The sequence below is a fragment of the Ambystoma mexicanum genome, chromosome 1q, assembly GCF_040938575.1.
Source record: "Ambystoma mexicanum isolate Mex_15411 chromosome 1q, UKY_AmexF1_1, whole genome shotgun sequence".
Taxonomy (NCBI): domain Eukaryota; kingdom Metazoa; phylum Chordata; class Amphibia; order Caudata; family Ambystomatidae; genus Ambystoma; species Ambystoma mexicanum.
In genome coordinates, this window is record NC_090922.1 from 614,345,787 (window position 1) to 614,365,763 (window position 19,977).

Below are 19,977 nucleotides of genomic sequence, written 5' to 3' on the forward strand. Positions count from 1 at the left end.
TAACTGTAGCATTTCTGCGGGTCATGTGAGCAGGAATTGTAATGGGAGCTGATTCCCCTGGCATCCCCGCTATTTGTCAACAGTTGTAACCTTGTTTGTTTCTTCCATGGGAAGGGTTTCCTTTTTTATGTGGGAGCTCTGGCTCTGGCTGGCTACGGAGCTTGGAGACTATCTGAAATCATCAATGCCTGCACCTCTTTTACAACTTTGAAGCCCCTGAAGAAAACCCCATAATCAACACAGAGGGTTGAAACATGCAGGGTAGAGTTAGATAAAAGGACACACACAATTAAGGATCTATAGTTTTAGACAGTATTGTAGACATTCTCTACTGCACCAGGCAACACAGACAGAAGGTGTGTTGTGCATAGAGGGTGCTGTGCGGTCATCAGTTACAACTGAGTGATTGTGATTTTTCTAATTTCAATGTTGTCATTTCTGTATGTTAGGGCACCATTGTACTATGTTGGTTTAGGTACCAATTTTTATTGTCAGTGATGTCTTAGTGTTTAAGTGTTTTTTCAATTCAAATTAAAATAAAATAACAGTGAACATTACCAAAAACTACATACTGTCATAGGGTATATGTGTTATCCCTGGACAATGTGCTATACAACTCTCTAGATGGTAAGCCAATGACCCAAGGATCATTTAACATTGATATAGTTTATCTGAAATCATTTACCTAAAGGGAAGCCTCCACTCCCAATCCCAATCCTAGTAATTGGCAAGGCCAGGGAGTGAAGGGAATGTGGGTGCCCTGTAATTACCCTCTTCATGACCATGCCAGCCAGTGGAGATGAGAGAGGGTTGTCTTTCAGTAACTGTTCCCTGCCTTGGTGTGGGGATGCCATGGGGTCGATCTTTGGGTCATCGGTACACTTGTTCTGGACTTAAAATCCACTAGCACCCGGTCCCATTGACCACTTCACAGTCAGAACCCACAGTTAGGCAGGGGACTGCGTTGTAGAGTGTGAAGTAAGAATACCTTTTTAAGTGCCCTCTCCTCCAGACATTTATTAATTGTAGGATAAGTCTGGTCTTGTGTCTTGGCTCCTTGTTGTTTCGATCCTACGGGACAAGCTTGTGGCTAGATAGTCTAGCTTCTTCCGAAAGATGGCCTTATAAATTATGCATTGGTAAATTGGCATTATCAGTCCTGCATCTGGATTTAGACACCACTGACTCAGTGCATAAGGAAGTAGGTGAGGTAAATATGTATATAATAATACATACCTGCACAAACTATACTTTTGTTAAAATTATATATAAAGCAGGCCTACAAAGTACATAGAAAAAGGAGGGAGTAGGTTACCATGAACAAATATGTGACAGACGTCCATTTTGTCCTACACCCACCTCCTTAGGTGCCAGATGTCTGGATTGCACATATGTAATATATGCAATGGATTGACACATCCATGCAGCAGCCATCCACAATTAGATCCTGTAAAGAGGTTTCTCTGGTGGGATTGTCCAATTAGCATAGGCAGACGCCAAAGACCACACTAAGACATTCTTTTTTACTAAGACAGCAGAAAAACTCAGCTGGAACAGAAATTATTCTTTTCCGCTAACAATCCAGCAGTGAGCAACAAATACAGAATTCTCATAACAAAGATGTGACATGTAGTAAAAGTATCATTCGTTCTGTCTTTTGTAAAAAGGCGGTTTCAATTAAGAAGGGGGCTGAGCCCACGGGGAAAGTTAGTGGACGTTTAGCCCCAAGATGTGAAATTGGGCAGACAGTCCTTGACATAGGGTGCATCCCCAATATAAAAGGGCAACTGTACTGCACACCCCTGTTCTGATAGTACCAATATCTGCAGGATTGGGGTAGACGTGTATGGTGCATGCAGACTAAGTGGAATAGCAGTAAATGTCATATGTGCCCTAGTGAACATGGCACTGCAGCATAGGTTGGTCAAAAATTAAGTGGAATCATACAACGACTGAGAGGGGGAAAAGCGCTACTCAACGATTAAAATCAACAGAGAAATGTTTCCATGGCCCTACCACGACATGATTATTAACCAGGTGACTCAAAATAGACGGAGGCAATTTGGAGAGAATCATGCCTTCTGTGAATTAGGCCGGACTTTCCATCTGAGCACAGCTGAGAGGCATCTTACAAAATGCCTGGACTGGAATAACTTTATTGATGTTAAGTGTGGCACAAACCCCATGAATGGATCCACAATATCAACTTGGGAATGTTGTGCTAAGTATCAGAGGAAAGCACAACCCTTTTGCATTATTTCTAGTTGTAGGGGCTCCCATCTATGCCGTGTTAGGCAAGCATACAACACTGAGACAGAATTCTGTTAACACATACAGTAATTAATATAACACTGTGCATATTCATTTGTGCCTGCAAGAATGGATGCAAATACCAACGCGCAGATCTCACAGTACTGCTCTTCTGTTAAAAGATGCCAGCCCAAATGTTGGCTAGCCAACTCTTCATAGTGCTCCGCTGCTCTCGAGCTTGGTCCGTGCATTATTATGTACTGAGTTTGTTCCCTCTTCCCCCCCCAAACCCTGGTTCGGGTCATAAATGTACCTTCAGAAGTGGGAAGATTCTGCCTAGTTTTGTTTTTTTAATTGTACTACTCTAGTTATTCAACTAAAGTACTTATTTGATCTCTGCATTACAACCTTGCGTATTTCCAAACAACATAGCTCTCTACGACAACCCAACAATTCCCTGCTGGGATGTCAACACTATTATCGGATATTATAATATTATTTATATAATTAAATATTATAATAATAATAATTATTATTATTATAATCAGGTGAATTCCCCTGCAGCGATGACATGGGGCGGGGTGGAGCCCTGCCCCGCATCATCTGATCCACAGCTGCACCTGAGATGAGCATGCAGCTACGCCACTCCACCCACGAAGGTATTTCATCCTTGCAGGGCCAGTGAGCACCTCACGTCATCCCCTGCCTGCCCCTCCTGCTAACATTGTGTTTTGTGAATGAAGCACCGCCTGAATTCAATTTTTTAATTGCGAGCCGAATCAAGCATGGTGTGCGCTTTTAAGATGGCCGCCGCCTTATTTAGTCGGATTGGTTGCTAGGGAACCCCCAACAGCTGATCTGATCCACGAGCGCCACGCGCGCTGATTGCCCCGGCAGACCCACATCCACCCGCCCGCAAGACGAGAGCCGGCCCGCCTACTCAAGGCCCAACACGTAAGGCTGGAGCCTGTCTCTGCCTGTCTCACCGCGTCTGAGCCGCGAGGTGCGAATCCATGCCTGTTTGTGCACAGCACCCTTCTGGAATCCAGCACACTCCTAGTCTTGCCAGGACATTAGTATGACTATTGATGCCCACCGATCCGCACCTGTAGTAAGTCTCTACTTGAGCCTAACTACGCACCCGCCCTGGGAGCTTGTGCAGCGCCTTCATACGGATCTACTCTGTTCGCGTACCTCCTGTCTGAAGCCTCAACCACCGCAACGCGGTAACACTCCAACGCTATATCACACCGTGAGCCCACCCTCTTTGCCTTCTTTCTATGACCCACACATGCCAAATACCATCCACCCTACATTGTTGAAACTCATATTTGCCCACAGCAAGCTGACCTTCCCCTTACTGAACCTCTGGCCTCCTCACCATGTACTACATAGTTCGTGTCCACTGTGTTTGAACCTAGTTGTTGCATATGGTCTTCACATGCCAAACTGTTGATATATATCTGTCTAGTATTTTCATGTACTGCATCACTACGTGGTGTCTAGCCTAATTCACACACTGTATGTTTCATTATGCATAGTTCATTTGTGCACTGTTCATATATAGGGGCGGAGACTTATTAGTGTCCTACCCGTTCAATGTTCCCTAGTTTACTGCTGCAGGATTTAGCTGATCAGTATACTCCTAGCACAATCAGAATCCCAAAGTCTTTTATCAATGTTTTTAGCATACTTAGTGGTATCCTGATCTTTCCCGCTAGATTGCATATATTCGCTCAAGCACATTCTTGTTGAAATGAGCTTACTTTATGCTAATCAGTCTAATCAGACTAATCAGTCTTGAGCCTACCAAACTTAGTTTAACCTATCTCATGCCTCACTATCTCCTACAGTGTCACTAGTAAGTAAGCTACTGTTTCTGCCACCGAGCGTAACACCGGCCCACTTTTTAACAGCACCTACACCTAAAATGTACATACGAAGGAGTCTACTGCCCTTCCTCACTATCTCAACAGCTATTGCTTACTTAGTGATAATACTGGTAGATCAACACTATTATACCAACCAAAACTCCACTATGGCCCTACCTCTTACTTACACAAGTAAACAATGGCCAACAAAACTTATCACGCAAGGTCCTTTACAGAATGGCCATCTCTGTGCCACCACTGATAGAAATGGAAGACTCTGTTCGAGACTAACTAAACTCTAAGATCCGCTAGCTAGAACCCTTGCTACGCCTAACAAAAGATCTAACCCTAATTCCGTTACTCCCATTACCAAAACAAAATGCCGGCCCACACTTACTGCCACTAACCACTCTACCTCCAAGACCCAAATTACAACAGGCTCTCCAATAACAGCCTCAGCTAACCCTATTCTCAAGGACGCTCTAATAAATGCGAGATCTCTGGTCGCACATGCAACTGAGATAGCAGATATCATCCACTCAGAACACCTTGACTTCCTAGCGATCACTGAATCCTGGCTACATGCCGTGGCAGGACCAGCCCTCTCATTGGCTATTCCCAACGGATATACCATCCTAAGATCAGATAGAGTTGAAACTCATGGAGGAGGTATTGCACTTATAGCTAGAGACAATCTACCGATTAGACAAGTGCCATCCCCGGATATCAAATCATGAGAGAATTTGACAGCCAAGCTCAACATAAACAGTTCCCAGACTCTCACGATCCATCTGATATATAGACCTCCAGGCCTTATCGGAATGTTTGAGGATGACATATCAAAAATTGTATCCAATAACTTAAAAAACTCATCTCAAGTCTTACTACTAGGGGACCTGAACCTAGGCTATAATGACCCTAAAGACGCACATGCTTCAAGTGTGGCAAATATCCTAATGGAACAAGGCTTTACCCAAAGAGTGCTCCTCCCTTCGCATAATAAAGGAAGAACACTAGACTGGGTAGCAGACCACAACTGCAATGCCTCAATCTCCTGCATATCCCCTCAGATCTGGACGGACCATTACCTCATAACCTTTACCTTTGCTACCGAAAAACCCATCTCCTTGCCTGTATCGCCAGCTCGACCTATTCCCACCCGGAATAAAAAGAATATTACCTGCAACAACTTATTCCCTCTTATCCTCCCCACACTCAATGTGATCCCTGAAAACCTGGGACCTGACGCATTGGTCAAGGAATATAATCATATCATGACCACCCCCCTAGAGTCAATAGCGCCACTCAAATTAAGACAAAGTAAACCCAAGGCCCATCTTCACTCCTGGTACACTCCATACTTAAAAACACTACGCACTAAAAAATGGCAATGCGAGATATCTTGGAGATCACAACAGTTTGAAGAAAACAAGACTAATCTCAGCACCATCACAGCCCTATACAAAAACAAAATACTCTGAGCTAAACGTGAAACCTATAACGCTAGAATATCTCAAACCAACTGATGTATGAAGGAACTCTTTGTCATCCTCAAAGAGTTAGAAGCTCGCTTCCCAGTGCCAGACAACTGTATAAAGGATAAACTTTGGTGCTCGAACATACAGCAAGCACTAGCCAATAAAGTTACAACTCTACAAGTAAAAATTGCTAAGAAAAAAAGCCTCAATAACCAGCACCAAGCCCACCAGAATCACCCCAGAGCCATCCAATAACACTGTCAAAACTTCCCGCTTTATGTTTTCCAAAGTCACCAATGCCCTGCTCAACTCATAAAGGATGCAGCCAGAAACCTGGCCCCCTTTATCACGAAACTCATCAATGCTTCATTCTCATCAAGTACCATGCCATCTAACCTTAAGGAATCGTGGGTGCTCCCTTTATTGAAAAAAACAGACTCTAGACCCCTTGATACCTACTAACTACGGACCAATCACTACAGTGCCATTTCTTCTGTAAATCATAGATAAAATGGCCTACTCCCAAATACAAAAATATCTGGAATCTAACTCTCTACTAGGAGCAAGGCAGTCAGGTTTTCGGCCTCAGCACGGGATCGAAACAGCGTTAATAGACCTGAAGGCCCAGATTGATGAACTTAGGGATAAAGCGAAATCAGCCCTTCTTCTTCTCCTGGACTTATTGGCTGCCTTTCACCTGGTCGACTACCGGGTCTTATGCAGTCACCTGCATTCTGCGGCATACTTCGCAATACAAGCCATAGCGTGGCTACAATCTTTTCTAAGTAATCGGACTATGAGAGTCTTCTCACCTATGGCAGCTGCTGACCCTATCCCTATCACTTGTGGAGTGCCACAGGGGTCTTGTGTCTCACCTACCCTATACAACATCTTCACTAAGCCCCCTTGCGATGATCTGGATCATCTAGGTATCACCTACACTAATTATGCAGATGATACTAAGATCCTCCTACCTTTTACTGGTGATTATGACAAGGATTTGGCCTTGGTGAATAGGGTATACCTCATCATTCAGGCATGGATGGCCACCCATGGACTATGCCTGAATGATGACAAGACAGAGATCATCATCCTGGGCACGCCATCGACCCTAAAAAAACAGAATCCCCAATACTTGGCCTTTAACATAGACCATAATAGTATTACTGTAGCTAAGGAGGTAAAAACCCTGGGTTTCTACCTGGACTCTACTCTTTCCTTCAACAAACAGGTTAATGCCATGGCCTCGGCCACGGAATATACCTGCAAACTGATTAGAGCAGGCAAAGCTTTCCTGTCAAATTCTAGTTGCATCACCCTTGCCAGAGCACTCATCTCATCTAAATTCGACTATTGTAACGCCTTGTACATAGGGGCTAACAAACAAACTATTAAGAACTATTAAGAAAATCCAATTCTTGCAAAACAATGCTCTCAGAACAGCACTAGGAATTGCAAGGAGAGAACACATCTCTGAGACGAGAAGAGCTAACAATTGGCTCTCCACATACAATAAAATTAAACTAAAAGTTGCCTCCCTCACATATAAATGGCTGAACAATGCGGCACCCCATTACCTGCCAGATAGAATTACTACGAAACCTGCGACAAGAACAACTAGACTCTCTAATATGAATTGCCTCTTGGTCCCTAGATTTAAGCTATCTAGAGATGGAGGTAGCAGTTTCCAGGTCAATGCAGCCCAATCGTGGAACTTGCTACCCTCCCCACTAAGCCTAGATCAATCGTACCAAAATCTCTGTTGGAGCATAATAAAATGGCTTAAAGACGCTGACTTCTAGGCTGGCCTATTACACCCAGACTAACTGATCTACCTCCCTGTAAATATTCTAGCTACTAGTCACATTACCGACTGTCTCCTGCACCTTATATACTACCACTCTATGAACCGTGACTCTCCCAGGCTTTCCATGTGCCTGCTCTCTGCCTGTAGTCTGTATTACATGTATGTATATATACTGTATGTATATAATTTGCCTGTGTGTAACCAAATTGCTTTATGTAAGTGTACATTTTTATGTGTAACTAAATTGTGAGTGATCTTATGCAATGCGCCCTGATACCTACGGGTCTGGAGCGCAATACAAGTAATAAAACAAGCAAACAAACAAACATTTATGCTGCACTCTTTACCATCCTAGTGATCTTATGGTGCCTGGCCTTGTCCGAGGGGTGGCGCATTGTGATCCCGTAATGGGGTCATCCGACCTTGGTCAGTGGATGGGAAAGAAGAGGGCAAGGTGTAAAGAAAAGGGGGATTTGACAGTGGACGCCACACTTGAGTGGGGGAAAACCGGGGGTGGACTGACCTATAGGGAACTCTGGAGATTTCCCGGTGGGCCTCTGCACCCTGGGCCTCTTTTGTGTGGTATTTCCAAATGTTCCCACAGGAAAAGCATTGAGCTTGCTGAAAATGTGTCATATGGGGCCACTTTGAAAATTATTTCCAGGGCCTCTTTTGGTCCTCAGTAATTATTTCCAGGGCCTCTTTTAGTTCCCAGTCCACTCCTGGGGAAAACACTTGGGATGCGGTGATGGCAAAGTGGTAGTATAGATGCGTGTTTTCAACTGTGATTCGATATCCGCCCACGGGAGCAAAATTTGGTGAAGTCTTTTCAATAAATACCTTTGTTTTGTTTGTCTTTGAAGTAACAAGCTTCTAGCTTCAGATGTATTGCTCTGCAGGCAAGGTGGCTACCTCAGGCCTGCATTCCATCCAAACTCCTCAGCCCTTTCTGGCTTTCTGATCCCAATGATGGTACAACACAGTCGCATTTTAATATGTAAAACATGCCCAGCACGTCTTTTCTGTTCCTCCTTTCACTGTGGGGCTCCAGCTTTATGAAGAAACATTTGGGGCTTCAAAGCATATTATTGACATCTGGTCTAAAAAAAAGGATCCAAACACGGATGTCTGTGATTTTAAATGACGTCGCCCAGTTCATGGGTGAGGGGGCTCTGATTCACTATGAAACGAAATGATAGCGTCAGACCAAAGGTAAAGCAGTCAGCAGATGTCATGGACATGCTGGGTGTTGTAGGTGTGGTGTGTATTTCATTGCTTCTTTTGATGTATTGAATGCCAGGATGGACTGAAATACTGAACAGTTGTGGAATACGCGCTTCTTAGAGATTGACACCTTGCTTTAACACTTAAGGAGCACTGAAGTAGTGATCAAATAGCCCTCGCTCCAGCATTTAGAGTGAGCAGATTATTTCTGCGGGCAGGGTTTGGGTATTTATTTCAGGCATTTGTGGAAGTTGCCTTCAAGGTGGGGACTGCAGACATTCACAAAGAGATGTGCTTGGGTTTTTCAGCATGAATTCAGCTCTTGTGATCTTGCTTTCATCCCAGGGTGGCGCAGATGCTGCACCCGCTCATGGTTCCATGAAGCAGCCAGGTGCATTGCAGTGCATGAATTCACTGGATGTGCTGTGGGGTGAAGCAAATGCCGCATCTCGGGTGCTGCGGGCCTTCCATTAGACATTGAATGAAGATAAAATCCCCCTATTCTAAGAGCAGTGCAGTGGATGACTGTGAGGGTGGGCTGACAACTCTGGGGGGGGGGGGCATATTATGAGTAAATGTCTTGCAGCCTTGCTAGGAGGCACTAAATAAAGATCTATATACTGCTACGATGCTGATTCATTGAATTATAAAAGCAGAGTAATATAAGATAACATATACACCAAATCTCATGGTGGTGACAAAGAAGAACCTATGAAACAAATCTATGCAGTCCATTGACACCTGGAGACCTTTTCTGCATCCACAAAGCCATTCCTCTCTCTACACAATCTAATAATTAGTTACCTCACTAGTTGGTTCTAGTGCATCACCCTTTAGCCAAAACTAAAAAACGAGAAAACAATACAGAAAGGCATACATATTGTATTAGGAAGAATGGGTTTGAGAGGCCAATGGCCAAGCTCATGCTTGAGCTGAGGGCCGTGAACCAACCCTTGCCACACCACCACAACTATTGGCAATGTTAACTGTAAGGCCAGACCCACATCAGACCACAGTCATCAGTGATTACAAGGACAGCATGGATCTGGGCACTGGTCTCCCTTATTCTGAGTATGCTTGTAATGGCAAATATGCTGCATTTTAAATCCTCCTATTTTTAAAATACCAACAAATTATGAGTTGGGTGGTTCGAATATTTCCCACATGGGGTACAGAGAAAGTACTGCATGAGGCAAATTACCCCTATGTACCCCATTCATTACTTGCTATGTACTCCATACCATAAAACCCTCATGTGATCCTAATCCATAATTATGCAGTGTTTTAAAAATAGGAGGTATCTAAAATAGATGACAAGATTGTTCCATGTGCATGCGCTGAAGTAAACAAAGCAATCAATATGATAGAACTAGTCAGTATAAGTGAAAAAGTTCTCAATTTTTATTCCATGGTCATTGTTGCACAAAGAACTGTGCCGACACGTGTTTCGACCACATCAGTCTTTTTCAAGGCAAATTCCACTTGTCACCTTGCCAAATTGCACGGAAATAAAACAATTTCTTGATGCTGCTATGTGCAGGAATCTCATAAGGCCATGAAGCTAATATAACACGTTGTGATTCTCAGCCTAGAGGTCCGTAGTCTGCAGCTGAAAATGTATTTGATAACTTATTTTTTCACTTCACTTTCTTGGCCCAGGGCCCTTATACCTGGTTTCCCCCAAATCACTTACTGTTATCTAAAATAGCACTTATTCATCCTTACTGATATGCACATTATAGGAGGCAGAATTTGCTCTTATTGCACACTTCCATAAAATAAGAGGATACAGAACATCAGGGTCAAACTCTGTACTTCGCCTAATGGCATTTCTTGCCCAATGCACCTTGCTCATCCTGTTAGCCAGGTGTAAAAAACTTTACACTGAGAAAGAGCAAATGGAAAAAAATCTGTGGACATTTACAGTCACAAGTGCTGAAAAGGTAATTGCATGTTAAGGTAAAGGGCGTCCTAAAGGCGGATATTGCAAGTTGTCTATCCCAACTAGATGGATTCCTCAAATCTTACCTTGATTGAGGTCTGTATGGGTAGGCCCCCCTTTCATAGAGTTCAGCCCTGGATTCGGGTCTGGAGGGGGCAGCAGGCTGGCGCTGGTGGCGGGCATCTTCTCCCCAGATGTGTGGTGGACGCGGCTGGTACTCGCTCCTTGGGTCGGGGGGTTGATAATACGGGATGCTGCTGTTCTGCCTGGGAAGGGGGACAGGCCTGTGCAGATATCCGCCTCTCCAAGGAACCATGCCCGGTGGTGGCCTTCCCTGTGGCGTGGAGTGCCATGGGCTGGCCCTGGGGTCCATCCCAGTGTACTGCCCCTCGCGAAGGTTCTTCCTGGGTGGGTTGTCTTTCTTTCACTGATTAAGAAAAAAGGGAGAACCTAGAAGTATTAGTACTAATATCCACTTGAAAGAACCCACACGTCTGCATTAAACATTTCCTGCAAAGCATCATTTTTCCATGAAGATACAGATACTGGGGCCCAAACAGCATCTCCATCTTGCCCACTTGCCCATCAACGGCTGTGGGCTGTGCTGCCCCACCGTTGAACGTGTACTCTGTTGCCACCTTAGTTATGTTAGGTCAGTGATACTTGTCAAGTTGCCTAGTTTAAAGCCGGGGCCAAGTGTTAGTGTTAGACTACCTGCAGAATGAGAAGGTTCCTGAAAGCCTCAATATTGGGGATAACTTGTAAGTATGGTGGAGAATGCTCCAGCGTTTAGAGATGGGACGACAAAATATCCATGGCAGCTCCATAAATATCCCTCAATCCCGGCCTTAGCACCCCTGCCTGCTACAGCTCTAGCAGTGCTGCTCATTCCTGGTGTACACACAGTAGTACTCCCTCTATACCACAAAGCCCATTTGAGGACCTAACCTCCTGGATAGCGAATACTGTTATTATCAGGGTTGGATAGGATGCATGTCATTGCATGAACCTTAACAAGCAGGACAAAGATGGGACCTAGGTCAGTGGGTTCAGATCCTGCTGCTGAGAGGCAGGTGAAGCTCTAGGTGGTAGGTTTGATTAGTGACAGGGCTGATATTTGATCCTTCCAAGATAGATAACAGTAAAAACAATAACCATTATTTTGAGCCATAATAACCAGGGGTACCGAAAAAAGTAGTGGAACTGTGTGTGGAACATAGGGCAACATGTGACCATGTGTTGCGGCTGGGGCATTCCAATAGTCTAAGTGACTAGTAACTGAGGCTCATATTACAACTTTACTATTGCACAGGGACATGAATGGACAAATCATCTGTATAGAATGGTGACTATGGCTGTAAAAAGTAGAGGAATAGTAAACAGAAAAAAATAAGAGTAGTCGAACGCGGCTCCCAACCGTTCTCGCTCACTTCGATCACTGAAAAAACACATATTAATGACATTCCACGACACAATGCAATGAGGGAAGGTGCACCACTAAATGATTCATAGATACACAAATCTGTGTGCATCAACATATGGCATACGTCTTCATATGTAAACTAGCTCACATTAGGGTGCTTTGAGATCGATCATTCACTCAATAATAAATACACCATGATGCTTCTTTTAAACTGTCTCGCATCACACAGAGGTAAAAACAAAGGTTGTTGGCCTCTTTGTTATGACAACAAATGCGGCCCCTACACACGACACATACCTTATTGTTCACAATCTGCCATCGGTTGCTCGAGGCAGCTGCCCACGCTCACGGGAAAGCGAGGGCAAGAGCTTGCTCGACTGATGAAGCTGGGCTCCCTGTGACTTTCCTGTCAGGCGGGAATAGCTCTACCAGCCCTGTGTTCTTATTTCCCATCGTTTTGAATTGTGGTGCAGTATTTGTAATTTTGCTGTTTCCTTTATAAAGTGTGGACTACAAGTAACATAATCTATTGGAAGGCAAACAGCCAGAGCTAGCTGCACGTCTTGCACCTGGCATGAAGCCAAATGAGAACTCTGCTGCTGTGCAGTGAGCGCTCTGCTCATTTCCATCCACCCCACACCTTTCACGAGACCGTAACATGGATGAAGTAGTGGCAATTGTCAGACGTTCACTTAACAGTTGGCCGGTTAAGCATTTTTCTAAGGAGATGAAAAATTGATCAGTAGGGGAAAGGTAGGACAATTACACTCCTTAGCACAGAAGGGAGCATAGTGTGCCCAGTGGCGGGCTTGGCTGCTTATCTTCGGCAGAGGCTGCCTACGGGAGGGGGGGAGCTCCACTCCTCTTGCACAGTGATGGGTCAGCCTTGTGCCGTTTCCAATTCAGGAGGGTCATAAACATGGCTCTAGAGAAGATGGGGCTTACAGAAGGGGTGTTCGGGACTCATTCCTTTAGGATAGGGGCAGCCACATCAGCGGCAGAGATGAGCCTGGGTTCAGAGGCAATCAAGCAAACAGGGAGATGGAACTCGGGGTGTTACAGGAGATACATCATGCCTGAAATGTAGCGTTAACAAGCTTCCTTCTCGTCTCCATCCTACTAGCAGCAACACAGAGGAGAAAGCGGTCCGTCTGCGTGGTAGTGCATTGCTTTGTGTCAAGGGCTGGGGCGAGCTGGACGGCAGAGCGAGAGGAGCTGACCGCTGGCGAGTACCGGATAGGGTGGCATGGGGATGAGATGGGCCCAGCTGCATGGGCACATCCACAGATTGCTGGGTAAGCAGCAAAAGCTGGACTTCTTGATCATACATTTTGGGGGCAATGATTTGACAAGCCTGGGGAGGAGGGCTCTGATGAGGGAGATGATGTTTTCTTTACAGGAGTTGTCTTCGCAACTGGGTGAGAAAGAGATCTTGTGGTCAGAGATCATTCTGAGGCAGGAATGGAGGTGCGCTGAGAGTGACTCAGCTGTGGAGAAGTCAAGAAGGAAATTGAATTGTGCAATGGCAAAATTCTGCAGAGGTTCTCCCCAGATCAGGCAAGGCTTGATCAATTTGAAATCCCTGAAGTATTACTTGAAGGATGGAGTGCATTTGTCTGCTTCTGGGATGGATCTGTTTTATTGGAATTTTTGCACAAAGCTCCTGGAACTATGAATTAGAAGTGGGGGGTGCCGCAGTGGGCGGTAACCCACCTTCGGCGTGGCAGTGTTTTGGTGACCAGTGACTGTTAAGGTGGATTTCTGAACTCTGACCTGGAGGGTCAGAGGTTCAGAAGGCTAGCCTAGTTTCTTGGAACAGGGTAACCTCTGGACAAGCCAGACCAATCAGGGTAGCTATGGCAGGCGGTCAAGACTAAGTCTCAGGAGGGGTGAGGGTGACTGAAGGACCTCAATGAGCACACAAAGCAAGGACACTTACAAATTACTCCAGACAGGTGTTATATCAAAAATATAGACACATTTATTACAAGGCCTTTGTAACATAGACCATAGCAGAAGAATCACAGTAACACAAATAAACCAACACAACTCTATCACTACAATGTATAAACAAGACTATTGGGGTCTAAAGGGTTAAATGCACAAAATATGTCGACAACCTAGAAGGACGGGAAACAGGCAGTGCAGATATTCTTTAGGCCCAGTTCGACGTCGACAATACACCTAACTAAGAGGCAGTCCAAGCCTTAAGAAGAGAGGAGCCTTGTGCTCAATAGTACATGCAATGCAATCGCACGCGGTTGTTCCAATGGGCCAACTAGGGTCTCTTCAGGGGTCTCTAGCAGCTCAGGAAGGTGGATGAGGCGATGCAGAACAAGGTCCAACTATTCAAGAGGGACCTCCACTTGAAGGCAGAGGCAGTTTGAGAGTTCGAGATGGAGTTGCTATTTCGCAATAGCAGTGGAAATAGAGAGGGCCCCGCAGGGGCCCCTTGTGTGTAAAAATGGGCCCTTGCACTAGGGGCCACCAGTTTGGGTATGGAGCACTCACCGGTCCCCGACACAAGCGGACCCAAACTTCGCCAGTTCAGTCCACTTGGCTTGCAGGTTCGAATGCGGCAAAAAGGACGTCTCGGCACCTTTCAGTTCCTGAGATACAGCGATGATTCCCAAACAGGACAGTGGCGATTTCTCCGTTCCGGGTGGATGAATTGGCCAAGTTTCACTGCAGCAGGCTTCAGGGGCAAGAGGGTCACAAATGCAGCGGACCTGCTAAGGATGTTGCTGCAGCAGTGCAACACGGTAACCGCGTTCACTCCGGTCCTGGCGCACTCGTCTCACTTCAAACTTGGGAATGCCAAGTGTACGGTGTGAGGGTGCCGGGGACACAGAGCTAGCAGTAGGCCAAGTTTCGAGGGCCTCCTCGAAACGGCGGCAGTGACAGAGCAAAGCAACTGGGTAAGCGGGTCAGTCCACTGGTTGGCCCAGGGACACTTCCGAGAAAGCTTACTTGCAGGGTTTGATGAAGGTGCAGAGAATAGTTGGTCCCACTATTCCAATGGATCGAAGCGCCTTCACAGACCTTCTAGGACAACCAGATGCAGAGGAGTCCTACGGGACGACAGCGGGCTCAGGGTGCCAAACCTTCCACGGGTCACCAGCGGTTCCTCGATTCGGCTTCGTAGTTGCAGGATACTTGGATCCTATCCTTTGTTCAGTGAGAACTCAGGATATCAAAATGGTATGGGTGTTTTCGGCCCCCTCTTATCCAAAGTTCTCTTCGCGCCAAAACGAAGAGGACCCAATGAGAGATCTGCTCACAAACATCCATACGTGGACCAATCACGGACCATGGTGGTCCCAGTAATTCATGGCACTCCAGACTCTCTGGCACCCAGGATGTGTATTGGAACCAGACGTTCCAGCCCACATCCTGGAGGCACACACACAAGGCATGCAGAAGCCCGCGAAAGCATTTGGATTCGCAGGAAAGTGCCTGACCAAATAAGGACTGACCCGGGTCGACTCGACCTGGGGAAGGTGAAGGGGCAAGATGGCCAAAGGACAGGACAAAGAGCCTTGTGGCATGGCCATTTTGGAGCCTGGTCACCTATTTGTGCCAAACGCAGTTAATGCGGTTAACGTGGCAGGAAAGGGTTAAAAAGAATGCAAAAAGATAGCTGCCACCAGTCCTGTTCATGGTACATCTGCACAGTTCATAAAAAGTCCAGCGAGAGTATCTAGGGCCTTTGGAAATGACTAGAGACCCAAGCGTGCTGTATGGTAAAATACATTGCACACTTGTTATATGTTGCATAAAAGTTGTAACATGAGGAAAGGACTAAGGGAAACAAAGTCTCCTAGTACTGACTGTCTTAAGGGCATGTCAGTTTCCCCATAAAAAGTGAGCTAAAGCCCAGAGGAGTAAGTGCGACTGAAGGCTGTGCTTCTCTGGCAAAGTCAATCAATGGTGTCTAAACAGCAGAAAAATGTTTGGGGGTTGACACATGGAGGGAAAATTACATACAATTATGAAATCTTTCCTAACAGTGACAAGAGACAGACTCCGAATGAGCCCTGGGAAAGCCAGAAGGGTCTTCGCTCTTCTCAGGACCAGCGCCTCCTGGGAGCCTAAGCGGCGGGGGTGTCTGGTGGTAACAATGAGGGCTCAGCTTCCCTCGAATAAACGGCGGTCTCCCAGCCCAGGAACACCTGCAGGGGCAGGCGGGTCTCAGACACGAAGGGTTGGGGGAGTTGTGCCTGCTGTGGACTTTGTTGGGAAAAGGGGGAAGCAGGTTTTGGACACAGAGCAGTCGCCGCACCTTCTGAACTATTTTCACAATTGTTTCCAGTGTTTTTGATTATGTGTGAAAATAAATCTGCAGTCTTTTTATACCAAAAAGAAGACATCTCTCATTCTGCACCTTACTGCTGGGGAGAAGAAAGGGGCTGAGATGAATGAGCAAGTGTGATGTTTATTGGCATAGTAATGGACAAATGCCCAGGTTATGAAGGTGACGACAAAGAAAGCAAATGGAGGAGGCACCCCGATAACCCAGGCAGGGTCCTCCTCCTCCCTCCTCCCTGGGTAAGGGGGAGGGATAGCAGGAAGTGCGCCAAAGCGCTTGGAAAGCCTGCGAAGGGCAACAAAGGAAGGGGGTGTGCTAAGCCCGATATAAGCGGCCGATGGCATCCAGCTGCAGGAAGCATCCAGCCCCCAGCCGTAGGACGCCCGCCGCAGTGAGAGGATTTTCGTTTTCCAACCACCCACCCTGCATAAGGAACAGGTACGGCAAGGCCTGGCCGTCGGCATCGTGGGACGGCAAGGCGGTGTTTTGGCGACCAGTGACAAGAGACAGACTCCGAATGAGCCATGGGAAAGCCGGAAGGGTCTACACTCTTCTCGGGAACAGCGCCTCTTGGGAGCCTAAGCGGCGCGGGCGTCTGGTGGTAACAATGAGGGCTCAGCTTCCACCCAAATAAACAGTGCTCTTCCAGCCCAGGAACTCCAGCAGGGGCAGGCGGGTCTCAGAACGAAGGGTTGGGGGAGTTGTGCCATCTGTGGACTTTGTTGGGAAAAGGGGGAAGCAGGTTTTGGACACGGAGCAGTCGCCGGAACCATTTTCACAATTGTTTGCAGTGTTTTTGATTATGTGTGAAAATAAATCTGCGGCCTTTTTATGCCAAAAAAGAAGACATGTCTCATTCTGCACCTTACTGGTGGGGAGAAGAAAGGGGCCAAGATGAATGAGCAAGTGTGATGTATATTGGCATAGTAATGGACAAATGGCCAAGTTATGCTAATGCGTCTCACACTTGCCCTGATCAGCACCCGCCTCCTTCCCAGCAATGAATACAAAAACAACATTATCCTTGGCCATCCGCCCGAAGCCCAGCGTGCCTCAATACCCCAATGATGGGGAAGGGACGCTTTCAGGTCCACTGTAATACCTTTGTTGGACTCCCCACTACAGGCAACCTTTTATACTGCAGCGCCATAACGTTAAGTACTAGTCAATTTGCTCTGCTAGGACTGTGGACCAGGAGAGATAGTGAAGGGGGAGGGGCAAGGGGGGGTGAACAGGCCCGAGGATGATGGAAGGAAAGGACTTGGAGAAACAGAAAGCTGTCTACAACACTTAACAAGAATGTGTACTGTACACGGTGGAAAGGAGGACAGGAGGGCGCGAGGACATCTAATCAGTGCACAAATAGAAGCACACGTAGGCAAAGCAGTGTGGATAGGGGGGCAAAAAGAGAGCGAGAGAAGCCCGCCATGCAAGGAAGAGGCCAAAAGGAAAAGTATGTGTTTATGGGCACACACCTGCTTCATTAATAGGTAGCTCCCGGCGAGAGGCCCGCTGCAGCTCTGTCCGTGGAGAGGCCCGCTGTAGCTCTGCCCATGGAGAGGCCCGCTGCAGCTCTTCCCGTGCAGAGGCCCGCTGTAGCTCTTCCGATGGAGAGGCCCGCTGCAGCTCTCTAAATCTGGAGGCACGGCTGCTCTTTCTGTGGAGCTGGGGCCCAGTGCCGCCCTTACGGCGGAGAGGCCAACTGCACAGTTTTCTGTGGAGGGTCCCACCGCAGCTTCGGGTTTGTCTGTCGGAGCTGGTGAAGATATGTCGACAAAGTCCAACCAAGTTGGCCCTGTGTGAGGCATTAACCGCCCTCCCCCAGCGGCCAGCCCGGCTGCTCTGAGCAAGAGAGGCTTGATAAGAGGGCAAAGTGCAGTACCGCGGGCGGCACAGAGGAGCCAACAGATTCACAGCAGGCCCGCCTCCCGCTACCACGAACCCTCACCCAGGGAAGCATGGCGGCTTGGAGATGATTTGAGCCCGTTAGACTGCCCAACTGTATTCTAGCAATGCAACCCCCACTACTTCATTCATATCATATTCACGAAATTCCTGCCACTCCAGTCACATCATATCTATTGACACTTTACTATTTCATGTAAATCATATCATGAACACCATACTACTCCATTCACATCATATACATGGGAACCCAGCAACCAAGTTTGCATCCTATCTATGGAAACCAAAACTCCATTCAAAGACATCCTATCCATGGAACTCTCGCTTCACCATTCACACTATATACAAGGAAACCCACCGATTCCATTCTCATCCTGCTCTATTCTCGCCCTATCAATGGCAACCCAGCTATGCTATTCACAATCTAGCCATGGAAGCTTAGCTATTCCACTCATACCCTATGCATGGAAGCCAGCAACTCCACTCACATCCTAGCCATGGAAACCCTGCTATTCCATTCACACCCTATCCATGTAAGCCCAGCCACTCCATTCACATCCTAGCCATGGAAACCCTGCTATTCCATTCACACCCTATGCATGGAAGCCAGCAACTCCATTCATATCCTAGCCATGGAAACCCTGCTATTCCATTCACACCCTATCCATGGAAGCCCAGCCACTCCATTCATATCCTAGCCATGGAAACCCTGCTATTCCATTCACACCCTATCCATGGAAGCCAAGCCACTCCATTCACATCCTAGCCATGGGAACCCTACTATTCCATTCACATCCTATCCATGGATGCTCAGCTAATCCATTCACATACTAGCCATGGACACCCTGCTATTCCATTCACACCCTATCCATAGATGCCCAGCTACTCCACTCACATCCTAGCCATGGAAACCCTGCTATTCCATTCACACCCTATCCATGGAAGCCCAGCCACTCCATTCACATCCTAGTCACGGAAACCCTACTATTCCTTTCACATCCTATCAGTGGATGCTCTGCTACTCCATTCACAACCTAGCCATGGAAACCCTGCTATTCCATTCACACCCTATCCGTGGATGCCAGCTACTCCATTCACATCCTAGCTATGGAAACCCTGCTATTCCATTCACACCCTATCCATGGAAGCCCAGCCACTCCATTCACATCCTAGCCATGGAAACCCTGCTATTCCATTCACACCCTATCCATGGATGCCCAGCTACTCCACTCACATCCTAGCCATGGAAACCCTGCTATTCCATTCACACCCTATCCATGGAAGCCCAGCCACTCCATTCACATCCTAGTCACTGAAACCCTGCTATTCCTTTCACTTCCTATCAGTGGATGCTCTGCTATTCCATTCACACCCTATCCATGGAAGCCCAGCCACTCCATTCACATCCTAGCCATGGAAACCCTGCTATTCCATTCACACCCTATCCATGGAAGCCCAGCCACTCCATTCACATCCTAGCCATGGAAACCCTGCTATTCCATTCACACCCTATCCATGGAAGCCCAGCCACTACATTCACATCCTAGCCATGGAAACCCTGCTATTCCATTCACACCCTATCCATGGAAGCCCAGCCACTCCATTCACATCCTAGCCATGGGAACCCTGCTATTCCATTCACATCCTATCCATGAATGCCCAGCCACTCCATTCACATCCTAGCCATGGAAACCCTGCTATTCCATTCACACCCTATCCATGGAAGCCCAGCCACTTCATTCACATCCTAGCCATGGGAACCCTACTA

General features: G+C 46.8%; 1 protein-coding gene across 3 annotated transcripts in view; it reads right to left on the reverse strand.

Moving 5' to 3' along the window:
* SEC16B (SEC16 homolog B, endoplasmic reticulum export factor) overlaps positions 1-19,977 on the reverse strand; it is a 705,720-nt gene that overhangs the window by 563,773 nt on the left and 121,970 nt on the right. For 2 of the 3 annotated variants that reach the window (XM_069641151.1, XM_069641150.1), the window contains one exon: positions 10,659-10,999. In XM_069641151.1, coding sequence (XP_069497252.1) covers positions 10,659-10,945 — 287 coding nt within the window. In that variant the 5' untranslated portion in view covers positions 10,946-10,999. Of the gene's footprint in view, positions 1-10,658; positions 11,000-17,779; positions 18,103-19,977 lie in introns of those variants that run through there. The other variant, XM_069641152.1, reaches the window with a different exon arrangement.